General features: G+C 29.4%; 2 protein-coding genes and 1 non-coding gene across 4 annotated transcripts in view; 2 read left to right on the forward strand and 1 right to left on the reverse strand.

Annotated features, from left to right (window-relative positions):
- Window positions 1–13,148, forward strand: part of Sprt (PDZ domain-containing protein sprite) — a 61,603-nt gene extending 48,455 nt beyond the window's left edge. The window contains exons 5-11 of one of the 2 annotated variants that reach the window (XM_083107947.1): window positions 4,485–4,645; window positions 5,481–5,666; window positions 6,824–6,979; window positions 7,442–7,594; window positions 9,986–10,250; window positions 10,801–11,205; window positions 11,651–13,147. In XM_083107947.1, coding sequence (XP_082964073.1) covers window positions 4,485–4,645; window positions 5,481–5,666; window positions 6,824–6,979; window positions 7,442–7,594; window positions 9,986–10,250; window positions 10,801–11,205; window positions 11,651–12,064 — 1,740 coding nt within the window. In that variant the 3' untranslated portion in view covers window positions 12,065–13,147. Of the gene's footprint in view, window positions 1–4,484; window positions 4,646–5,480; window positions 5,667–6,823; window positions 6,980–7,441; window positions 7,595–9,985; window positions 10,251–10,800; window positions 11,206–11,650 lie in introns of both variants that reach the window. The other variant, XM_083107948.1, reaches the window with a different exon arrangement.
- Trnae-uuc (transfer RNA glutamic acid (anticodon UUC)) lies at window positions 6,486–6,557 on the forward strand. The gene has a single exon. It is a non-coding gene; the product is annotated as a tRNA-Glu (tRNA).
- Window positions 13,149–13,786: 638 nt separating the features above from the next.
- On the reverse strand, window positions 13,787–15,849 carry Rfc4 (replication factor C subunit RfC4). Its single transcript, XM_083108056.1, has 6 exons — window positions 15,724–15,849; window positions 14,965–15,232; window positions 14,617–14,865; window positions 14,326–14,535; window positions 14,033–14,146; window positions 13,787–13,929 (listed from the first exon to the last, which is right to left on the reverse strand). Exons 1-6 carry the CDS (start codon window positions 15,834–15,836, stop codon window positions 13,834–13,836), a joined length of 1,050 nt encoding a protein of 349 aa, XP_082964182.1. The 5' UTR covers window positions 15,837–15,849; the 3' UTR covers window positions 13,787–13,833.
- Between the last annotated feature and the right edge of the window lie 10,560 nt (window positions 15,850–26,409).

Below are 26,409 nucleotides of genomic sequence, written 5' to 3' on the forward strand. Positions count from 1 at the left end.
AGAGTACAATTCAAGATTAATGACAAGTGATGGACATAAATCTCATATCGTTAATGTAAGAGGCAATCTTTTTTGCACCGTGAAAAACCCTTCGTCCTTCATTCGAATAAACTGAATGACGCCACTGGATGACGTGTCCAAATAAATGTTCCGGTCTATCATTAAAAACTATGACAGAGACAAAACTGTAGGCAACTTTCATTTTCAATACACGTTTCAGAAACCTGTTAAGAAAAAGAATTAATCGTGTCTCACCATTCAATCTTCTTAAAAGTGTGGAAATCATAACAGAATCACTGAAAATCAAATTTATTAAGAATGATACAAATGTTCCATTGTATAACTTTTTTTTTCATCAAATTAAAAAAGATGTCAAGAAGAAAATGCTAATAACGATAACTGAATTTCATATCATACATGCATTAAAACGTGAAAAACTAATTAAAATCGAAAAATAGAAAATCCTCAAAATTTCTCGAAGTGACAATTTTTTTGAAGGATCTACACATTTTTTTTTAAATCACAGTACCTAAGATATATTAATTTATATTACACATAATTATATAGTGTTTTTAAAACCAGTATTCATCGGAATGGATAGATTATGATTCCCTGAAAGATAAAAAAAAGATTCAATATACATGAAATTGCAGAACACTGTGTGTTCTGGAGGACGTTAAGGCCGCAATCAACGAAATTGCGCCGCTGTAAAAATAACGTAAAAAAGATACGAAATCTCGTACCATAATGCCGAACATTTCGGCCATTGCGAGCTAATTGGCTAACGCGTCGGTCCTATCGACGGCAGTAGTCCCTTGGCTTTGAGACGTAATAGGATTGCTCAGACCGGCTATTATCGAGCCGCGTTATCCTGTTGTAGGATACCGGCGCATCCCGTAAATCTCCATATGCGATAATCCCACAGGCGAACACGTCGAGTAGCCAACTTGCAGCACGCGAGAGAGAAAGGGCCTTCCTTCTCACGGTCGAGAAGTGTCGCGCCGGGAGACCGCTTATCTTACACAGGCTCGAAAACAAATGTACATGGACTCGCTTGATACTAAATCAGTGACTACGGTGTTATAAGAGTTTAATACTTGCGAAACGAGAGAACGAAGCGGCGAAAAATTATTGAAAAGATTTGAAGTGCAGAGAAACCTTTCTGCGATGTGCGGCGCCGACAAATGGCCTTCAAAGAAATGATTAAATAATCGTAAGGAAAGAAATAAGAATAAATACAATGTAAAGTTGTCAGATGTAAGTTAGAGAAGAATTGTATACATCATAAAAATATTATTATAAAAAATTAAAATATATAAAATATAAAAATAAAAATTTAAGGAACTTTATATTTTATAAGTTTTATACTTTATAAATCTAAAAGTATCATAATAAAAAAATTACTGGAATTTTCTAAGAAAAAAAAGAAATAAATACTTTAATTCTTGCGTTATCAACAGGCTATATGTTTTGAAAGAAAAGAAACAAAAAGCAATAAATATTTTTAATTTATTATAAGAATGAAATCTTGATATACTAAAGTAATTGATCGTATTAACAATCATTTCAATGTGCGAAGAAAGTGTATAATTGAGGCCATTTTGCGAGAATATTGATTCTAAGCGTCTCTCAGTTCATGACTCTTAACGAAGAATTGTGGATTCTCGCAAATTCGTTCCACGTATCTCCCATAAGACAGAACTCACGAGTCAAGGACTTTGAGACCTATGACCCTTCGGGAGAGATTCGAAGTCACGGTACCGCGGTCCTTGATACATGGTCCTTGAGAGGATACGCTGTCCCTCCTGGCGATGCAACGGAGGTCGATGTTACCCTTCGTCGAGTGTGTACTCTCGTGATGGAGGCGGACGCGATATGGTAGTATCGTGGGCATAGTGTGTTCTCGGCCAAGACAACAGACCACCAACCGGGCATCTCGGAACGATGAACCGGATGTACCTATTCCCGCGGGAACGTCCACGACTTGCAGAACTCTGTGGTTCAAAGTTCAACGTTTCTCGATTTTTTCCTGACTTGCATGAGTTGAAAAAACAGCAGGAATCAATGAGTCTTTCAATATCACAAACACGGTTGGCATTCAAGGTTGTTATAACATTCTTATTATAAGAATGTTATCTTTATCAAAAAATTCTTCTCACACATAAAAATAGATAATATATATTTTGAATAAAAAATATCTACGATAATGGAATGTATCTACTTGCAAATTATTTTGCAATCATGTTGATTTCTTTCATATAAAGCTGATTTACAGCATCTCTTAACCAATATGATTTATTCTTAATTGCGTTAATTTAATCTTATTTAATCAAAATCTTGCATATTAATTCAAATATTTAAATTTTATAGTCTATTTAATTCTATTTTTTTACAAACATTCTTTGACTTAAATTGTCTGTTTTTCAAAATTTAATTTCGTTGATCTTTATTGTAATATATTATTATTAAAAGGATTTTCATTTCCGTTTATTCTTTAAATAAATAAATAATTTCTAATTTTGAATTCGATGATTTTTTCGTGAAGATGTAAAATTTAAATTACATCAAAAAAATATTATGTAAATCGAAAAGTCTTCATAGGTTTTCACGTTACATATTAACATTAATGATAAAATAAAATTTATTCATTCCTCGTTTGTCGCAGAAGTAACCGCTTCTCACGAATCTCATAAACCACGTGAGAAAATGCGGAAAGATAAATCATGAGCAAACGGCTCTCTAACCAAAAAGAGACATCCTGTTTATAGTCGATTTTCTGTATACGAGAGCCTGGCTGGTGGTCCGGTCTAGGACATACCGCACTCGTAAGAGTAGAGACCTCGGTATGTATCGGTCGATGAGGCCCTCGTCGTAGACTCGGGGTCCGGCATTGACCTTCCTGCACCGACCGACGAGAGGGGCCGTAGGTGCTGTCTTCTCAAGGACCATCGAGTATCGTCGTCGTGTGCAGTACCGACGCTGGAAGCCCATTAAGGCATCCCGAGACATCCCGTCCCGACCATCGTCGCAAATCATAGGTTTAATGGAACGATAAATTTGTATTCATGCCGCGTGCCGATCCACCCCCGTGAAACCCCGCTCTCGCCACCAAACCGTATCCGTGTGCCACGGATGTTGTGAAAAAGAGGAGCGAAAGATTGTACCGTGGCGCAATAAGAGGACCTTGCGACGAGATGGTGCGCACACCATGGAATCCGAATAATTGATAGGTGCCAGCGTTTCTTGCCAGCACCTCCGTTGCGGATGCTGTCGAATACAGCGTAAAAGAAAAACCACAAAGGAGCTACAGACTAATATAAATACGTGAGGAATAAAAGAAGAAACAAGTAGAAGATGCTCTCATCGAGACAAATGCTTTCTCTCTTTTTCTCCTTTTTATATAATATATAATAATTTACTCAACTTTTCTAGGTAAATCTTTCATATTAAAATTGTATTATCTCACAATTCTCAATAGTAGAATCATATGATTATAAAAATTAAAATAAAACTGTCTAAATATTTATTAATATCATATAATTATATAATTTTAAATATATGTATATATATTTTTTGAATATTTTTTATGTTAAATGATATAAATATTTTTTATGCAAAAATGGTATAAAAATATTTATTAATATAATCAATTTGCTTTTCTCGATTTTTCCTATATATACATTATTTATTTAAAGTTTAATTCTCATCAATTATTAGCATTTTCATCATGACGATCGTTTTCTAATTATATATACAATAAAAAAAAATTATAAAAAGCTAATTATATGAATATATGAAAATTATTCAATATATTACAACAAGAATTTAGCAGTTTTTATTATGGCTTCAATTTTTTTTATAAGCATTTATAGCATGAAAACGGATTATGCGCGGAGGTAACGGTGGAATTATAATTTTCCACCATCATGAATTATAAATATTCATGTCCAAGAAATTATTCGCAACGTTGTCTTGTGAGACCTATGCCCTTCGTCATCGTTAGGTAAATTGCTTTGCTTGTTCGCGTATGTGAGAAAATGAAATACGTATAATATATCTCATATTAAGGAGATGATAGTTGCTCTCTCTTTCTTTATCTTTCTTCCAAGCTATAATCAAAAAAATAGTTAATCAAACTTGTAACATCTTGGAGAACGCCAAAACTTATGTTGATTATTGGATTCTTGGAATTTCGCAAATTTTATTAATAATTTTAAATAGTTATTTGCACTATGCATGTATATATATAATATAAAAAAGCGTAAAAATAAACACAAACAGAATAAACACAACGACCATATAAAAAATATTAAATACAAATTGAAAATTCACAAATCTAAAGTATTAAAGTATTAAATACATTACAAAATTATTTTTTTTAATTAACTTGTAATTACATCTCTATACACATACACATCTCTCTCTATATATATGTATATCTCTATACATATATTATACAGGATATATTTTTATACATATTATAGATGGCCAGTATAGAAGTGTCCCTATCGACGACTCCGAGACGGAAAAAAGGCGGCAGTGTTTCCGGAGGCGTTACCTCTCCTGCTCACCGGAATAGAGATCATTATAAAGAATTGGACGCTCTCCGAGTTGCTCTGCGCGACAAAGAAAACATAATACAGACGTGAGTAATTGCTTGATTACACATCCTTGAGATACGCGGTCGGCATTGAGAGAGAAAGACGGTAAATCGGCGGTATATCAATTGATCACGTCCTATTCCTTTATTATAATGATTGCGCACACAAATAATAAGTAGGCAACGAGTAGACTTGATATCTTTTAAAGAGAAACGTAAGAGCCGGATTTTTCTAAATGACCATTGTAAATTTAAAAAAAATTTTTTTTAGAGGTAGTAAATCTTTCGGAATTGATTTGTTGGAGTGATTTCTTCATAGAAAATCTTCATAGATCGTTAGTATATCGTGTGTCTTAAAAAGAATTGTAAAAGAATTGCAGAGAAACATTATATATCTTGTAAATATTTTTCTTATTAAGACTTTTTTCAATTTCTCGTTTTCTAAAAATTATTTTATATCATTCGATATGCTAATGAGAGACGATTTCTCATTTTTTTCTAAATTATTAACTACAATATAATATTAACTGTAATATTAACTACAAATTTTTCTAAAAGAAAATTTGATTCGAAAATTTGATAGCAAAAACCGTTATTAAAACATAAAATATGATATAAGTAAATATTCTATATAATATATAATACATAATGATAAAAAGATGAAAAGTCTTATGCTCTATTTTTTTAAGCTAAAGCTTATATAATCTATTGTTAAAAAAAATATAAACTTTCTAGCAAATCTACCAAGGTAAAAAACTTCATCAAAGATCTATCGAAATCTCAATAAACATTTCTAAATATCAAAGTACAGACAATAGAGAGCACAAGTATTTTCTTTCCTTGTCATAATACAGCGTTCGTGCCTTTTGTTATTTTTCAGGCTCAAGGGCCAGCTCTGCAACACGCTGAGCAATAGACTGGCATTACGCAATGGCGCGCCACCCTTGACCGAGGCCGACAGGAAAGCGGCCGAGGAACGGCTTCAAAGGTTGCGACGGGACGCCGACAATAAGCGACTGGCTATTAAGAACCTGAAGCTGGCGCTCGAGCGCCTCGACATTACAGAGTAAGGATGAAATCAAGATTTCAGCTCACTCGTCTTATTATCGTAAATTACGATTACCGATATCACGGTGTGCAAACGTTTGCTAATACATGACAATATAGACAAAACTATATATATTGTATACGATAATACAGATAAAATCAATTTATCCATTTAATTATGGTAATATATTTTACTTGGATTTTACTATATTGTATAAAATATTAGTAATTTATTCGATTATAGTGTAAATCATTGATTAATCAATATGAATAATTTAACCAAGCATTTTCATAAAATGTGATTATTAATTTATTAAATTTACATATATCTGTAATTATATACATATTAATTATTTGATTATAATAAAACATATTGATAAATAAAATATATTGATAAAGAATAAAACATATTGATTGAAAATAAACCATAATAAGGTAGAAAGTAAAGAAAAAGGCAAATATAGGCGAATTATTCTAAATAAAATAATTAAGTTTGATATTAATATTATATTGAATTATATATACATATACATATATATATATATATATATATATATATATATATATATATATATATATAATTTTTACAATAAGTTCAAGTTACGATTGTTAAATGAAAGTAATAATTTATGCACATATATATGCGAAAATTCAAAAAGTTACTAACGTTGACATATGAATAATTGAAAAACAAATTTTTTAAATAATGGAACTTACCGGATTACATTTTATTTGTGAAACAAAATTTTTCATCAACGTAAAGAAATAAATAATATTCTTCGAAACTATATGGTACAATCTTACAATTAGAATAGTATCAAAAGAAGTACTTTCACAATCCCATATGGTCTAGTGGCTAGGATACCTGGCTTTCACCCAGGAGGCTCGGGTTCGATTCCCGGTATGGGAAATCTTTTTTGATTTTTGGAGAAAAGGGAAACTCCTAATTATTTATTAATAAAACAATTATTTTTGAACAAAAGAATTATTTTTTAATTTAAATTCATTTTAAATAAAAAAAATACACGATTGCAGGGAGTAAGACACTTGGAATGAATAAATATAATTAAAATTATATTTTATCTTTCCCCCCCTCCTCTCACACTAATTTTTATAATATATATACACTTTATAAATATATATGTACAATTATATAATGTATACAATTTTTTTCAGTAATATTGATGTCCGAATACAACAAGCGGAACTGGAGTATAGACTAGGTCGCGAGGAACTCGAGTTGCTGACTCTTCACGAGGAAAGCAGAGCCCTTCAAACTGCTTTGGAATTGGCTGAAACTCAAGAAAAGCAAAAGAACGATACAATATTCAGGTATATATTTTCTATATTTTTATTGTTAATTAATATTTTCTTAATGCTGCAATTTTTTAATGCGCAATTTTCTTATGGCGTAAATTAAACAGAACAATAAGAAATTTTTATCTACATTTATTCTCGAAAACAAACAAGAATTTATTAATGTTATAAGGAGATAAAAATATTTTTTAGCATATCAATTTATTTATTTCAAATTCTTTTTTTTAATTTAAAACTAATTTTTCTGAAAAAAATTATAAAAATCGTCTATCTTTTACTAGGATGTGTGCTCTTATCATTAAATATTTGAATAATTAAGATACATGTATATTAAGATATTTATTACATATTATTTTTTTAAAGCAATTTTTTAGATTAAAACTAGAAAATAAGATTACTAAAAAATAAGATTGCATTATTTGTTACATTTTTCACATAATAAGAAGTTTAAATTTACATCAATCACTTTACTTGCAGCTGCGTTTCCGGCTCGACGCAAGTTACGATTCACGCGATAGAAGTCAGCGCAGATCCGAAAAGTCCACGTTTTGGAGCCGGACCAAGAGACGACGCGATTGGTCTCTACGTTGACTGGGCCGTAGAGGATTCTGGTCTTTGTAAAGGAGACAGGTTTGTATTGTTGTACCGGAATTCGCGAGTCATCAAATATCCACGTTCGTCCGATATATAAAGTGATGTAAAATTCGTGCGAATTTTTTATTCCTCGTACACGCATTCAACTCACGTACATAATAAGGATATTCTTTCCACAATTGTCCATTTATCTTATCCTGTTTATTGCATTATAAATAACATATATACATTCCAATCGAATTTCATGGGTATATATATTTTGATATAGATAAAGAAATGATCTATTTTATTCTTATTTCTAATAATTTATTTATTTAATTTTTTATTATAAATAATAAGTAATTTCGAATATCTCATTTTAATTCTTAATTTATCTGGTGTGATTTATTAAAAAACCTCTTAACACTTCTATTTTAAGCAGATCTGAATAACAATGTTTAAAATACATTTGATGCTATAAAATAATTCATTAAAAATCATCTCTTTCAGCAACATTATTTAATTTCGTAAAAATTTTTAAGAATTTTTAAGAGAAATTAATTTTCCAACAGAAATATTCCAAGGCATTTTTGTTTATAGTTATATATAATATATAATACATATATATCTATACAAATATAATATATAATAAATTTTCTATATATTAAACAATAGCAGAATGTTATTTCGCTACACTAATTAATAATAAAAGCAAAGTTAAAATTTTAAAAATTTTTAAAAGGAAATGACATCTAATTTTTGAGGAAAATCATCTTTTCTGTATATCAGAATATATCATGCTTCTGAAATTTAATTTAAAAGTTACAAAATCAATTCATGTGACAGCATCTCCAATAAAACTTTTCAAACATATAAAACGGTGAGCGAAACTGTAAATCGAACGTCAACGGTTTTATTTTATTGTTCTCTTCCTCAGGAAGATTACGACAATGCGAATGGGATACTTTTCCGCGCTCCTGTGAAAGGATGACGGTGGTAACTGCGGGAGCGAAGTAACCATTCCATTCCGCTCTTTAATCACCATCTAACAGAAGCAAAAAAAGCCGCATTTCTGTCGACATCCGTCGTAACAATTAATGTGTCGCTCTCAAAGTTCATGCTTCGGAACAGCACATTGTTTCCCGATGAAGCTGCCACCGTCAATTTCGCAATACATTACAATTTGGAATTCTTAATTTGCAAACTTGCAAATTTGCAATTAAACTAAAAACAGTTTTTATCATTTTAATATTTTCTATAGAATTTATCCATGCATTGCAAATTGATTTAAAGTTTAAACGGTGGAATTACCTTTGGAAATCGGAATTCAAGGAATTCTATTAATTCGAACACAATTCTCTGTTGGTTTCGGAACGATGCAGAAAAGGTGTCGGAGGAATCATAGTGTGATTGTGTGCGACGGTGGTAGTACTATGTAACGTGCGCGGCTATCGGGGAAGAACAATGGGGCAATCTTGACATTTGGTTCCCAACGGGTCGCTGTAGCGTGAAGCGGCACCGGAAGTTCGCCATGTGCCCTCGCTAATTGTACCCGCGACTTCACATGACCCCACCTTCCACTATTTTACTCAGTATATTCACTCAAGATTTACTATAGGCAGGGCCAGGGTGTTTCAGGCCTGCTTACGTAGATCTTTTAAAAATACGCATGGACATTAATGGGTTGTTGAACTTTTTGGTTCAAAGCGTTTGATTCGAGAAACAGTTGATTTTCGGATTAATTAAAAATTTCATTAAAGTCGATTCAAAATTTTAAATATAAAATAATATTTAATTTTGTTATTTATTTCCATTCGTAAAATTCGTTAAAAATCTTTTATTTTTGATCGTTAACATAATTTACAAGCTATAAATAATTTGATACTTTTCATAAATAATAAATAAATTTAAAAAACGCTCACAAAATACAAAGTTTCATTTAAAGAATACATTGTATTCTCTAAAATTTTCTTAATTGATATTATAAAACTGCTTGGAGTTTTTATAGTGTATAAACTTCGTGCTGTTTCTCACGAAATAACTAAAGATAATACGCATTGCCTACTTTGCTCAACATAATTTTTTTTCAGTTCCCACACATTATAATTCGCCATGCGTCATTAAGCTCAGTTCCGCGCATAATTTCGCTTTATAATTTGATCATATAGAATGTAAAATTGTAATAAGATATCACTCAACATTGCAATCGTCAGTCCGAGCTCTATTCCGAGAAAAAATATGCCGCAATCAATTATTAATTATTTATATATATATTTATTAATTACATATATATATATATATATATATATATATATATATATATATATATACACTAAAAAGAGAGAGAGGAGGAACGAAATATGTATTTTTCATTAAGATCTTTTTTTTAACATCAAAGAAAATCGTTCAGTCAAATAAAGTACAATCAACAGTACATATTTTTTTTAGAATCTTGGAAGTAAATGGAAAACTGGTGGTAGGAGCGGGTAGAAGCGATTTGGCGCGGCTTTTGGCTGTTGCACCTGACGCTGCGCAAATAGTAGTCCTGCGAAAAGGCGAGTCCTTGGCAGCATTGCGCACGTTACGCTCCGATAATCTCAGATTGACGCACAGGATCGGCTATCTCGAGGAACAGGTCAGAGATCTCTTGGCGCCGAGCAGAACCGAAGTCCCTACCGAAGAGCCGTCGCCAAATCGTCAAGAACATGTACAGGTAACTTGCTAGCGCATTTCAAATCGTTTTAATAAAATAAATCAACATCGAAACATGGGATAAATATCCCAAGATAAATATCCATATTAATGAATTGGAATTTATTAAATTTTAATTTGCACTTTGATACTGATATCAAAGTTTTATTTTTGTACATTTATTATAAATAATCATTATTATAGAAAAATTTTAAAAAATATCTCACAAAAAGGAAAACTTGATTAATATCACACTATAGTGAGAAAGAATAGATAACATTTAGAAAAAAATTATATTATCATTATAATTTATAATTAATCAATGTATGAAAAAATCTTCTTTTCCATATATATGTATATATGTTTCAATAAATTATAAATACTTTGACAAGCTTGATAAGAAAGTTAAAAAGATTAATAGTTAAATGAAGTTAAAAAGATGAATAAGCTTTAAAGATTGATAAGTTTTTTCATAAAATGTTACGTTAAGAGGAAAATCGCTTATTAACTGAAATAAACATTGAAATAGTATCAAATATAATAATTTCATAAATTAAAATTTTAATTTGCAGGTTTTCCAAAAAGGTCCTCAGGTGACAGCGTTGGTAGCGAATCTACCTGGTCTCAACGTGAGAAGTTGTACAGAACTGCGGCAGAGTTTGCCGACTGTCAGAAGCAAACACAATGATCATTCCAGACGTTCAACAGATTCTAGAAACCAGCGTGAACTCGATTTTTCATCCGATGGAGTTTCGACTGGACATCACAAATCACGAAACAGGCAGAAACATGGATTACAGCTGGCCAGATCGACGGCCAGCCTCGATTGTAAGCAATCGCTGATACAGTCGCAGGTGCAACGTCGAAGATCGCCGCGTGTCGAATCTACCATGGAACATTTGCATAAAAGTCGCAAGAGCATCTCACAGTTGCAATCTCTAGAGTTTGACTCTGAACCGACTTATTATCGCTTACAGGTATTTCACTTGTATAATGATATATGTGTAAAACTTGAAGAAAGAGAGAGAGCGCTTGATATAAAATTGGAATTTTTTCTTAAAGTCCAAAAATTTTTCAGATCATTTTATATATAAATAATTTAATCCTGATTCCTGAATGCTGATAATTGAATCTCTTTTCTATTGATTCATTCATTTGATAGACAAAAAGATTGATAAAGAGATGTTCGAAAAATATAAAAATGTAATATAAAATTTTATTTTTAAGCTTATATGTATATTAGGTAGATGAGAAATTTTTTTTCGTTAATAACATTAAAAATATTATGTATGAAAAACGAAATTACTTTCCCATCAACCCATTAGATAACAGTATTTCTCTCTTTCACACACACACACATTCAATTATTTAAATTCTATTCAATATCCATACAATTTATATATATAATATTCTTCCTTTTAGGATTCCCAGTCTCGCGCATCAGAGAATTCGGAAGTATCGACGGCATATACTAGTTCTCAAGAGACGAAGACTCGCCCGGCGCCGCCGAAGAAGCCGTTGCGACTCTCCCTGCATCGCGCGGCGAGTCTCCAATCCGTGGAAAGCGCGCCACCGACCGCACTGCAGCACGATATGGCTCGAAAGCCCACAAAGAGAAACCATCGCGGCGATCCACCGGTAGAGAAGAACATATCTCGACATCTTGAGACGAACGGCGGGGATACGAATTCAAACTTGCAAGAGTCTCTCGTTAATCCACCTCAACCGCCTCCGAGAACACCCTCTAGAGCAGAATCGTGTCAAAGCGCATTACGATGGCCTTCTCCAAAGCCGAGACCGCATTTGACATCCGTACCAATGGAAAAGTGGTGCTAAGGATTATGAATCTGCATTTCTGTGACTAAAAGAGAATGAGGAAAGAAAGATAAGCGGAAATATTTTCTGAAACGAGAATTTTGAAAGCACATATCAAATTTATATATTAATTAATACAGTTATTTTTCTATCACCTCAATATAAAGATAATTTACAAAGTAGATATCAATGATATGAATTAGAATACACAAAGATATATCTAAGCTGAATCCTTGAAATGCCATTCCATAGCTTGGGAATTATTATATCACAAATTAGTAACATTATATTGAGATAGATTTATATGCCTGTTTTATTAAACTTGATGACTACATTCTATTAATTTATAATCAAGATTCTAATGTACAGTGAAACGCGTTTGTATGTTACATATTATGATACATTATATCAAGAGCATGCTATATTGCGAGGATAAAATCTAAAATTGATATCTATAAAAAAAAGTTCTAGTTTATCTTTTTCACGAATGCTTTACATTTATTTTTTTCTAAATATTTATCTTATCCAAGAAAATACAAAAGGAACGTAAGACTGATAAATCACATACATTATTACAAACAGAACCCAACATTTGGACAAATCTAGCGGCAGATTGTATATCCATAAAGAGTGTATTTGAGATCTTCTTGAGAAGACTTATATTTTATATTTATATTTTAAATATAAATTCAAAAAATCCAAAAAGTCTATTCCAAATCTCAGTCAGTCTTGATGATTGGTATAAATATAATTTATTGGTAAATTTATTGATAAATAATACTATTTAATGCTCTTAAACATAAGATTGTAGATTTTTTAATTAATAGCGGATTTTTAAATTTAAGCGCCGAAATAAACGCTTGTGATTACTAAAATTTACCGCTGAATATATGGTTTAGCAACCTAGTACATGCATCACATATATACCAAGCTCACATATCACAATCATTACATATCATATATTTATAATCATGTGTTTATAATTCTTGTCATTCTGGTTTCAATAATTTAATTTAATTATTCGATTTTTCAAGGAAAGTATACATACATAATATTTGTTAATATAATTCTGTGTATAAAAATAGTAAATAAATTGAATATTACAATTTTATAAGATTATTATTAAACGTTACAATAAAGTTTATAATATAATTCTATGAATATGTACTGTTCTAAATGTAAAAATGTACAAAATATTATAACCTTTAATTTTGAAATAGAAAAATCTTTGAATAAGATACATTTTTTTCACAAATATCATGTATTTAAAAACAATTATCCTGTAACTGAATACTGATAATAAAAAAGATTAATTAATGCAATATGGAAATAAAATCTTATACAAAATGTTAAATGTTTTAAAATTAGAATACATGTTTATGGCCTTTACTTTTAGCATTGATTCTGCTACAGATTTAGAATGCATATATAGTGGTTCATTTAAATTCTTTTTTTAGCTTTGTACGATAGTAATAAGTTATTATCAAATATAAATTTTCATTTTTTAAAATTGCTAGTCCTATCATTACTTATAACAAAGTATTCGAGAAACTATGTGCATCAATATGTGGCACAGTGTATGCAATGTTTGGTGATAATATGTTTAGATCTATAATCTATAATATATTAATCTCTAATATATTCTATTTTATAGATATGCAATTAAAATGTCTCTAGAAAAATTATTTTGACACAATATTTCCAAATGATAAAACTACAAAAAATAGATTATAAAAACGCACATATGATAAAAATATAAAAATGTTTATTAAAAAATAGAATACAATCAATTATTTTGACAAACGGCAAAGTTTTGCCACAAGGGCATGTAACTGTAACAAACTATTGATACCTTCCACTATTCCCATATGTGTTATTCCAATTTCCTGTGTATGAATTAATATTAAAAATATTATCTTAAAATTATATGTAAGAGTAAAATAATTTTAATCTTTTTTAATGCATAAAATAATGTCATATATAATTTACCTTAACAAATATCAACTTTAGTTTTTCATCCATAGCATGATTTTTACAAACTTTGAATATGTTACTAACTATATCTTCCGCAGAATATCCCATTTTCCAGAAATGATCCATTACCTAGTAAATATAATTTATAAATGTAATATATATATAAATGTAATATATATATATATATATATATATATATATATATATATATATATATGTAATATATATATATATATATATATATATATATATATATATATTACATTTATATTTTGATATATATTAATATTTTCAAATAAATATTTTACCGTGCATGCTTTAGAAACGTCTCCCTTTATGCAATCATCCAGCATCTCTTTGACGATTAAAGGATGAGGTTCATCGCAAACTTTAAATACATTTTCACCATTAACATGATTAAATCCATTATATGTAGATTGCAAATTATTCAAGGCTTGTCTCATGTCTCCTTGGGCAGTAAACACTATTGCTTCCATACCATCATCTGTATACGAAAGCTACAATGTAATAAAGTAAAAATACATAGAATTGTAAATCAATTTTAAATCATTTATCATTATCTATAATATTTTAGCTACTTTTTCTTTTTCGCAGACTTCAAGAACTTTTGCCAAGATTTGGGCATCTGTTAATTTTCCATATCTTAACATAGCACATCGTGATTGTATAGGTTCAATAATCTCTTCTGTATTATTACATGCAAGAGCAAATCTAGTTGTATGGCTATAAATTTCCATTGTACGACGCAATGCCTGCTGTGCACCATCAGTCATGCTATCAGCTTCATCTAAAATAATGATTTTATGCTTCCCTTTAGGAAGATTTACCTGTAATATGCAATTACAATCACAGAAATATGATATTATTTAAAGAAATATGATATTATTTAAAGAAATATACATATCTCTTAATATTCTATATATTACCTTCTTTTGTGCAAACATTTTGATTTTATTCCTAACTACATCTATTCCTCTCTCATTTGAAGCATTTAATTCAAGTACAGCTTCTTTAAATGCTGGTCCCAATAAAATACGTGCCAAACACAAAATTGTAGTGGTTTTGCCAACTCCAGGTGGTCCAGCAATAATAATATTCGGAGTATTTCCATGTTGAGCAAAAACAGCTAGTCTAGATACAGTGTCTTCATTGCCAACAATGTCTGAAAATACTTGTGGCCGATATTTTTCGATCCTAGATATCAATAAATAATGATAGTATTATCTTATATGATCCAAAAGACATAGGATTTTTAATGAACTTTTTAATAAAAATATAATATTATTACAATATTAATAAAAATATAATATTATTATAATATTATTATTACATTATAAACATTGCTATTTCTTTTTAAAATCTTGCAAGAATAGTCAATGTTTTATGTATTTCTCAGTAAATAATACCATAAACATTAATAATGTACATTAATAGCAAGATTATGTGTTATCGCATATATACAATATTCAAACATACACATATATAAACTAATTACTAATATTTTATAAGAGTGATAAATTTAATATCTAAGGATCTTTTGTATCTCACGTTATTTTTCTAAATATACTTTGTGTATTTTGTATAATCATATAAAATCTATTCAAAAATTAAAGATATAACCTAAGTTTTCACATTAATATAAAACAATTATTAGAAATAAAACTTTTTTCGATCATAAGACATACCATGGTAAATTTTGAAATTTGTTGTCTTTTTCTTTAATTTTCGTATCACTATTACTTGTAGATGGTAAAATCTCAATCTCCATAGCTTCATCAACAGTACCATCCCCTGCCATCTTTGAATTTATGCCGGCTACGCGCACAAAAGTGGAAAAAATGGCCGCATTCAGCGGACTCAACTGCTAAGTAGCAATCGAACACGATTGGTTTCTACTTTCAGATCCGACCAATCACCGTCGAATTACATTGGAAAATCTAGTAATGATACCCAACTGTTGAGTCCGCTGAATGCGGCCAATAGCTATTGGCCGCATTACTAGGCCTATTACTAGATTTTCCAATGTAATTCGACGGTGATTGGTCGGATCTGAAAGTAGAAACCAATCGTGTTCGATTACTACTTAGCAGTTGAGTCTGCTGAATGCGGCCAATGATCGCTCTCTTTTTGGTTATAATCATAGAGCAAGAAAAATAATTGAAAGGAAACTAATCTGAACGACACAGTACAGCTAACGGATCTGATTGGCTATATCATATTAGAGAGAAGACTGAGAGATGAAAGCGATACTCCCTCTGTGGACATTAAAAATGTGGACAGGAACTACAAAGCCAAAGTCCACGAATGTTCTCAGAGGGTAACATATGTCTTCTCTCTGATAATATAAATAATACAAATAATATAAATAAAAATACAAATAATTTAATTAATAATAATTTATTATATAAAAATATTAGTATGTTCTCTCTTTCCACGCTATTATTTATTTATTTATTTGTTTTCTTTTTCTTCTCAACATCATTTGTTTATTTATTTATTTATTTATTTAGCTCGCTATAAATCAATCTTTTAAAATGCAAAACTAAATATTATAAAATTTGACTTCGGAAAAGCGCGGTAAAACAATCGAATAAATTGAAATAATTAGCTCCGTGATGAATTGTTTAATAAATAATCAATTTTAATCAATAAATTAAAATACTTCTATAATTTAATATTCCGCTCGTGTATATTTTATAGTATATAAAATATTTCGGGAACGAATTATCAATAACATTATGTTCGACTTTGACGACGTAAACAATAGCGTGCTATTATTTGTATGTTATATTGCTATCATTTGCTCGGTGATATTCGAGCAGTAAAGTTTAGATATTTTCCGATATCTGTGGGCGTAAAGTAATATTCTCTATCTAGTTTAGGTTTATTTATATTGCGAGAGAGAGAGAGAGAGAGAGAGAGAGAGAGAGAGAGAGAAAGAGAGAGAGAGAGAGAGAGAGAGATATTTTGCGATATTTGGAGGCGCAGTATAGTTTAATTACAATGCGATATTTTGCGATATTTTGCGATATCTTGGGGCGCAGAGTATTATTCTATATCTAGGGGTAGTTTAGGTTTACTTATATTGCGATATTTTGCGATATTTGTGGGCGTAGTGTAATATTAATTATCTACGGATAGTATAGGTTTAATTACAATGCGATATTTTGCGATATTTGTGGGCGAAGTGTAATATTAATTATCTACGGATAGTATAGGTTTAATTACAATGCGATATTTTGCGATATTTTGCGATATCTTGGGACGCAGAGTATTATTCTGTATCTAGGGGTAGTTTAGGTTTATTTATATTGCGATATTTGTGGGCGCAGTGTAATATTAATTATCTACGGATAGTATAGGTTTAATTACAATGCGATATTTTGCGATATTTTGTGATATCTTGGGGCGCAGAGTATTATTCTGTATCTAGAGGTAGATTAGATTTATTTATATTGCGATATTTTGTGGCGCAGTTTTATATTCTCTAAAGAAAATATCTAAAATAGTGATGCGAAATGCTTCGTATGATAATTAATTGTATAATAAATAATCGTTTAATTAATCTATAAATTGGAAAACTTCTACAATTTAATATTTTCATATATACGTATATGTTATAGTACGTAAAATATTTTAACAATGAATTATCAGTAACACGGTGTTCGACTTTGGCAATATAAACAATAGCGCGATATTGTTTATATGTCATGGCTTCGTTATCATTCGCAGTGACACTCGAGCAATAAAGTAATGGTTCGAAACGCTTCGCATATTGTCGAATATTTTTTCTAAATACGGTTTAAATTAGTATCGAAACATAATTTGATATAATTATTAATAATTATAAATTATATAATTAACTTATATGAGATAAAGGACATAAAACTGTATCGGAACGATATATCTTTATCGAATCGCAATCTTAATTACTGTGAATAAAAATTGAAACAGGGGATATATAAAAGGGGATATATAAAAGAATTAATTTTGTTATGATCTTTCGATTATTGATGCTTATTATAATAATTTCCCTAACGATACTTATTGGAATTAAATAAATTTCGACCAATGCTTTAAATTTTCTTAATCGGCAATCCTTGTTAATTAAACAATAGTTATATATTACGACATATCATTACTTTAATCTTTTAATCTTACGATACATTAATGTGTTAAATATATGAGATATATTAATATATTAATACGTTAAAATATTTCATAATAATATAATTGTTCAGATATTTTATAAATGAGAATTATATATAATTATCACTCATAAAATATTTCACAGTAAATTTTAACAATAATATAATATAAGACGACCTTGGCGATATGTAATGTTTTTGACTTACGATCATTCGCACAGTGAGCTTGAGCACTAAAGTAGGGATGTGAGACGTTTCATATATTATCAAATTCTTTCCTTTCATAGTCAACCTTGGCGATATAAACAGTACCGCGGTAATGTTTCTGACTTACGATCATTCGCACAGTGAGCTTGAGCACTAAAGTAGGGATGTGAGACGTTTCATATATTATCAAATTCTTTCCTTTCATAGTCAACCTTGGCGATATAAACAGTATCGCGGTAATGTTTCTGACTTACGATCATTCGCTCAGTGGCTCTTGAGCAGTGAAGTAGTGATGTGAGACGTTTCATATATTACCAAATTCTTTCTCTAAACACAATTGCAAGTGTAACGAGGAACTTTTCGTGAATGAGTGCAAGTGCAACGAGGAATTCAAATGAGTGCAACGAGGATTGAAGTGCCACGAGGAAAAATCGAAGAAAGCAAAAGAAAAAAGGAGGTTTTGGAAATGGATGGATCAATAAGATGTAAGTCATTAATTTAAATTATTTATCACATTCATTATTTATTATATTGTTGCGTTCCCGCGTTCCCGCGTCCCGTCCTCCTGGATGTATTCGCCACCCGTTGAATTCTTTTGGCAGGAAGTACGTCGACGAAAAAAGATCGTTTCCGCGCGCGTTGTCAAGATGTTAACAACGACTGTCAGAGATTCTGAGCCCAGCTGTCAAGCTGTGCGGACGCGCGTCTACCTGTGATTCGTTTTACATTTATTCTGAATTCTTGTATGTTACTCGTGATTTATTAAAATTCTTGTGTACCTTAAACCGCGTTATTATTTACGCGCGAGCGTGTGCCGATCGGTTGTGTCGCGCGCATTCGATATATATCGTTCCACGGACGCAACAATATATTACAACAATATATAAATTATTTATCAATAATATATATATTCAAAATATACATAATTCTCATTTCGTTTTATTTCTTTCATTGTGATTTAGTAGTGATTTTAAATTGTAACATATATAATACATATACTTATAAAAAATATTCCACTTTTTATTTTATTCCACTTTTTATTTTAAAATAATTAAAACATTTATAAAATTTTTTATTAATTAATATTTTCAGATACTTCTTATGTTCTACAAAACATTTCACATTAATATATTAATTTAAATATTTCTATATTTATATATTATAATATTTATATATTATTAAATGTATAAAAAAATAGAAATTTTTTGAAAAGTTTATATCTAAGAAATATAAATTATTTTGTAATTACGCGATTTATAATATTAAAATATATCTATTTAAAAGTAAAAGTGTAAAAATTAATTGCGCGCAATAATTAGATTTAAAATCAATTATTTTGAACATTGCTTTATATAATAGATGTTCTCTTATCCTTTATATTTATTGTTTATATTTGCGAATTTAAATTTATGTACTATATTACGAAATAAATTTCAAATTATGTATTATATTATATATAAAATTATATATAATATAACCCTCCCATGGGGTACACCTTGTCGCGGTGGGAGGGCTTAGTACTTGGATGGTGCCTTGAGGTTTATTTTAAATTTTTCTGTTTATGATAAATCGTAAGGTGCCTGAATGGGAAGCTAAGTACCCTTTCGCGTCGTCGGTGCCGTCAACGTGCCGCGGACGTGCAAGCGCTTCGTTACCGCGTTTTCGCGTTGTAGTATTTTATAAAAATATAAAAATATCGCTCGTGAGTGCGGGAGTGCCGTTGAAAGTATCGCGCGTCAACAACATGAGAGGAGGAGGAGGCCTAGGAGAGGCATCAGGCACCTGTGAAGCAACTCTATGGTAAATAAATTATCGCTTATATATAATTATTTATTAATTGTGTACGCGCGATTTAAATTAAGTAATTAATCGCGTAATTTGATTTTTTATTTACATGATTTAAACAAGAGAAAAAGAGAGAAATTTTTACATAAAAACTGTAATTTAAAAGTTTCTACGTTCGAATAGCTTTTAATAGAATTCTTAAATTATTACTTATTAGTAGAATTTTTTTCAAAATTTATAAAATTGTTTATCTGCTTATTATTTATGTGCGTCGGATATAAAATTAAATGCATATAATAATAATTTTTTGACCGTGACTACAATTTGAATCTTCTTTGTATGTTACAGACCAACAAACTATTGTGAGAGGAGGAGGAGGCCTGAGAGAGGCATCTTGCATCGGCGAAGCAACCTGATGGTGAATATTTATTATTTGTATATCAATTATTATAAATCGTAATAATTCGTTCTTATAATTTAAAGGAATTAAAGAGAAAATTAGAGAGAAAGATTTTTATAAATATAAAAATTTCTATTTAAAAAATAATTTCAAAATTTATAAATTCTTCCCATACGTGTTTATATCTGCTTATTATTTTACACATCGGATATAAAATTCCGCACAATAATAATTTTTTTAAATATTGATTGTATTTTGAGCTTTGTTATAAATGAATTTTATATTTGTATGTTACAGACGTAGTTTTAACGACAACGTAGTTTCGATAACGACAACTCCGCTGCTGCACATCAATGAGTGACAACGGTGAGTGACAAAAACTTTTATTTAATTTTAAGGTAACGGTAGAGATTGTAGATAAATCCGTTGCCTTAAAATGGATGAGCTAGGATAGATTAAATAACTTTTAATAAATTCGTTCGAAATGTATTGCATCCATCGCGAAAATATATTGCAGTATTTTAATTATAAAGAAAGAAGATCGAGAAAAGATCATTTTTGTATAAATTTTATCTAATTTATTAAAAGAACATTAAAAATTTTATCAATTACATCTGATGCTAATTTATTCTTATAACGCGTATATATCTTATTCACTTATCTTATTCTAATTTCTTATAGCTCATCCATTATAGAATTTGTTGTAGATATTGTTTTTAAACTTAATGTAAAGCCAAATGATTAATTAATAAAATAACTTGTAATATGATAAGTGTTATACACATATTAATTTTATATTTTATTATAAATTATGCATTACTATAAAAATTTATTAATTATATATATTATTATAATATCAATCAATTTTTATTGATAATCTGCACAGAAAATTTTTATATTATAAAAATTTTATATATTATACTAGTCTGCTAACAACTAAAGTCAGGATAACCATTTACAATTGGGCAGGATACATATACAGATTAGATTAATATATACATATTGTGTCATTTCATTTTGCCGGCATTTATTAAAATAAATATAAACTGCAACGAGATAAAAATAAATATAAGCAGTTATAAAATATTAAAATATAGTATTAAAATAAATATACAAGCAATAATTATATAAATTACAATTGCATCTTTCGAGAGTGACAGTGTTATGTTAAATTCTGTGATACCCGGCATAAATTCTACCCAATTATAAACGGTTGCTCTTGTTTTATATTTTACCATATGAAATATGGCCGTGTTAGCACTCTAATACAATATATAGAAATTTGTAATTTGGCTTTATTTCAGTTTAAAAAATGAAATTGAATTTATTTTTAAAAATGCTTTAAAAATAAAATCTAAATTATTAAAATTATTTTTTTCAGGAATATTAAGAAAACTGTACATATAATTATTAATGTTTAAGAAATATCATGGATACATTCTTATGCAAATTACACGAAAATTTACGAAAATTACACGAATTATCCAAAGTATATGTAATGATTATATAATAGTAATTCATTAAATTAACATATTTGATTCTATAGTATATATTTTTGAAATATTCATAAAAGAATAACTGTTTGTATTTTCATATCAAAGAGTCATTAACAAATTCGAAATCTATTTATAAATTCCATATCGCGCGGAACTGAATATTCATGAAATAAATTATGATTATGAAAATACCGTGCTTTTTCCGCGTTCTTTTCGCGTTTTTAGACGAGATTGCCATTTTAATAAAGGATCTTATTGCCGTCCCTCTCAAATAATATTCTCAAATATTGCTAATTAAAAGTAAAAAAATATCGAATAAGAGTATAAAGAGTCGATGTTAAGTTAGCGATTAAGTATTTAGCTTCACAAAATTTAACGATCGTCTTCGATGTTATGAAGTTGCGAGTCAATTATTATACGGATTTAACGATTTACTTTCAATTCGATTTATGTATTTACGAATTTCGTATCCGAAATAAATATTCGTAAAATTAATAAATTACGGAAACATATCATATTTATTTCCGCATTCTTTCCCTATTCTTAGACGAAATTGCCATTTTAATAAAAGATCTCACCGCTGTCCCTCTCGTGAAATAATATTCCTGAATATTGCGCTAATTAAATATAAAGAAATATGGAATAAGAGTGTGAAGATTCGATGTGTTAAGTCAACGATTAAATATTAGCTTTATAAAATTAAACGATCACCTTCAATATTATAGAATCGCGAGTTAAATATTATCAATTTAATAATTTGTTTCTTCGGTTATATTTGTGTATTTACGAATTTCGTATCAAAAAATATTCATAAATAAATTAATAAATTACGGTTGCGAAAACACCGTGTTTTTTCCGCGTTCTTTTCGTGTTCTTATACGAGATTAATAAAAGAGTTATCGTTGTTCCTTTCGTTAGATAAACGTTTAATGAAAGTTGCGTGACTCGTACCGCCGAGGAGTCGAAACGATTTTCATTATGGAGAATTATTTCTCATCGGTTCTTGTAAGATCCATTCGCGACGTCTAGTTCGGTGCTCTGTTGAAAATTGGAAATTTTTATTGTAGGAATGGAACTAATCCCAGGTTTTCCTGGCAATTTCCGACAGCAATGATTTCGGTAGTCATTCAACGACGAACGCCATACGCTTCTTTAAAGTCGAATTAATTTAAATAATATATATTTAGATGTGAGAGAAATGCATCTATTCTTTTCTTCGTTAAAAATGTTCTGTCATTATTAGGATTGGTATTATTATTAACTGGTATTCTAATGCCAGAAAGATTTAATAGTAGATTAAATATGGATATAGCGTTGTGTATAAATATCTATTTTTCAAGTAATTTCATATTGTAATAGTTTTTATTAACTGTTTGATAAAAATGATTACGAACGAATATATTTTATTAATTATTAATTAATTATTTCTAGGTACTGGGGATATTAATATTAGTTTTTAGTTTCTTTTAAGAAACTATTTGCAGGTACTGGACATCCATCGCCATTTTAGGATATTAGTTTTTAGATATATACCATTTTATATATATGTATAATAAAATACATGCACAAATTAACGTATCCAAAATATTTTTATAATTTTTATTAATATTATATATCATATATACGCGAAATTATACATGAATGTTACATAAAATGTGCGAATACTTAAAAATTTTGAGACGAATCGAATGGGTACCCCTATATCAGTAAGATGGTGATTAAAAGAAAAAAAATTATTAATTTAAACATTATAAGAATAAGAATCTAGAGAATTAATCTAGAATTAATTATATATTTAAAATTATTTGATTTATTTTATTTTACAAACTATTCGAATTGAAATTTTTTAAATCTTGCTGTTATCGGGTTCGATTCGTCTCGCGCGCGCAAACGGTACCCCAAAACTATTTGTATTCGCACATTCACTACAAACTTCAATGATGCATGGATTTTATTATTTATAAATATAATCGTTCGTAATCACATTTCTATAAAAAAATTGCTATATCCATTTAATTTTCAATGATGAAATATATTTCTTAGTAATGAAAGAACATGTTTTCTGACGTGAATATCAATTTCGTGAATTGAAAATAATGACGAGGGATAATTGTCGTTGATTTATTACTGAAATCATTGCTATTGGGAATAGTCCGGAAGATCCGGGATTCGTTCCCTCCTACAGTGAAGTTCCCGACGTTCAATGGATTACTTAACTTTTCTTCGCAAATTGATCTTGCGAAATCTGATGTAGAAACAAGATGTTAATCGTTCTCCATTTTTAAGGTCGCTCCTCTTTTTATCGAATATTACCGGTATGTCATCCGCATATCAAATGGCGTTGAATTATATTATAAAATTCATACGCAATCGATTATTTTGAATATTATAGATTTATTTATTCGTTGCGTTTCATCGCAAATTTTAAATCGCGATTTATCTTATAAAAATTCGCACGTAAATCAGTCGATGAATTATATATTCGCAAACATTACAGACCTCAAATTGTCTATCGAAATATCTTCGCCTTTGTGTGATAATAATTATATCGCGCGCGTGTCTATTGAGGGCGCTTCAATTATTATATTATAAAAATTATAAATATTGCGGAATCGGTTATTCCGAATATTATCAATTTGTTTATTTGTCGCGTTTTCTCGGGAATTTTAAATCGCGATGTGTCTTATATTTTAATATTATCTTATAATTGACTTATACATCGAAGCTTTGTCTATCTTTTCACGTCTTTGAATATTGTTTCTAATAGTCCGCGCAAAATGCGTTAATAGTGCAAATATATTTTTCAACTATTTAAAAAACAATCGATAATTTTTTTAATGACTGTTTTAATCGCGATTATTTACAAATTGTGTGATAATTTGAGTGATAATAATTATGTCGCGCGCGCGTCATAATTGATGATTTCGATTATCATATTATAAAAATTTTCCATTTTATCTTATTTAGTTAGTCATGCGCGAGATATGTATGTTATTTTCAATCGCGGCGTTCATATAAAATTGCATATTAATCGCAAATAAATCGGACAGTGAATTTTATATTCGCAAATATTACGGATCTCGAATGTCTGTCGAAATATATCTTCGCATTTATATGTGACAGCATAATTACATTGCGCGCGTATCTATTGAGAACTTCGCGATTATTATATTATAAAAATTATACATATCGAATATTCCGTGTATTATCAATTTATTTATTCGTCGCGTTTTCCCGCGAATTTTAAATCGCGATTTACCTAACTTAATCGCTGACTTACATCGAAGCTTTGTTTATCTTTCCCCGTCTTTGAATGTTGTCGTTAATAGTCTGCGCGAGTAGAGCAAATATTTTTTTCTACTATTTAAAAGACGATTGATAATTTTATTAATGACTGTTTTAATCGCGATTGTTTACATTATTTAAATCTTATTAAACTACTATTACATTGATAGTTACAGATATAGTTAAATATGTAGTTAGAGTATTAGAGGGACGTTGATAAAATCATTCGTTCCGTTATTCTCTATTAAACGTGGTGATAACACGATTTTTTAATTATATAATAATTATATATTAAAATTGTAAAGTTTTAAGATTTATTTTATTTCATTGAATTAATCATGCGCAAGATGTAATATGTATTTTCAATATGCGTTTCTTCAATCGCGACATTTATATAAAATAGCGTATTAATCGCAAATAAATCGCAAATAAATTCGCAAATATTACAGATCTTAAATGTCTATCGAAATATCTTCGCACTTGTGTGTGATAGTAATTATATCGCGCGTGTCTATTAGGGGCTCCGATTATATTATAAAAATTATACATATCGCAATCAAATATTTCGAATATTGTCGATTCATTTATTTGTCGCGTCTTCTCGCGAATTGTAAATCGTGATTTATCTTCTAAAAATTCGCAAATATTATAAATCTCAAATGTCTATCGAAATATCTTCGTATTTGTTTGATAATAATTATGTCGCGCGCTCTATTGGCGGTTTCGATTATCGTATTACAAAAATTATGCATATCGTAATCGAATATTACTACTATTATCGATTTATTTATTCATTATTTTTTCTCGCGAATTTTAAGTCGTCATTTATCTTGTATTTAAATCATTGATTTACAATCGAATCTTGCTCTATCTTTTCGCGTTTTGAATATTGATAACCTACATAAAATGCGCCAGTAATGCAAATACTTTTCTCTACAATTGAAAGAAACGATCAATAATTTTATTAATGACTCTTTTGATCACGATTATTTACGTTTAAACGTTATTTATATAAAACTAATTTCTATTCTTAAATTCTATTATTGTATG

The sequence above is a fragment of the Camponotus vicinus genome, unplaced genomic scaffold, assembly GCF_025532165.1.
Source record: "Camponotus vicinus isolate PSW18456_S1 unplaced genomic scaffold, iyCamVici1.0 SCAF_9, whole genome shotgun sequence".
NCBI classification, from domain to species: domain Eukaryota; kingdom Metazoa; phylum Arthropoda; class Insecta; order Hymenoptera; family Formicidae; genus Camponotus; species Camponotus vicinus.

Bases quoted from the DNA above. Each gene is read 5' to 3' on its own strand.
- Rfc4 (XM_083108056.1), bottom strand. From the start codon at position 15,836: ATGGCAGGGGATGGTACTGTTGATGAAGCTATGGAGATTGAGATTTTA. The intron at 15,233-15,723 runs GTATGTCTTATG...ATTGATATCTAG, and splicing joins AAATTTCAAAATTTACCATG to GATCGAAAAATATCGGCCAC. The intron at 14,536-14,616 runs GTAGCTAAAATA...ATTACATTGTAG, and splicing joins AAGTCTGCGAAAAAGAAAAA to CTTTCGTATACAGATGATGG.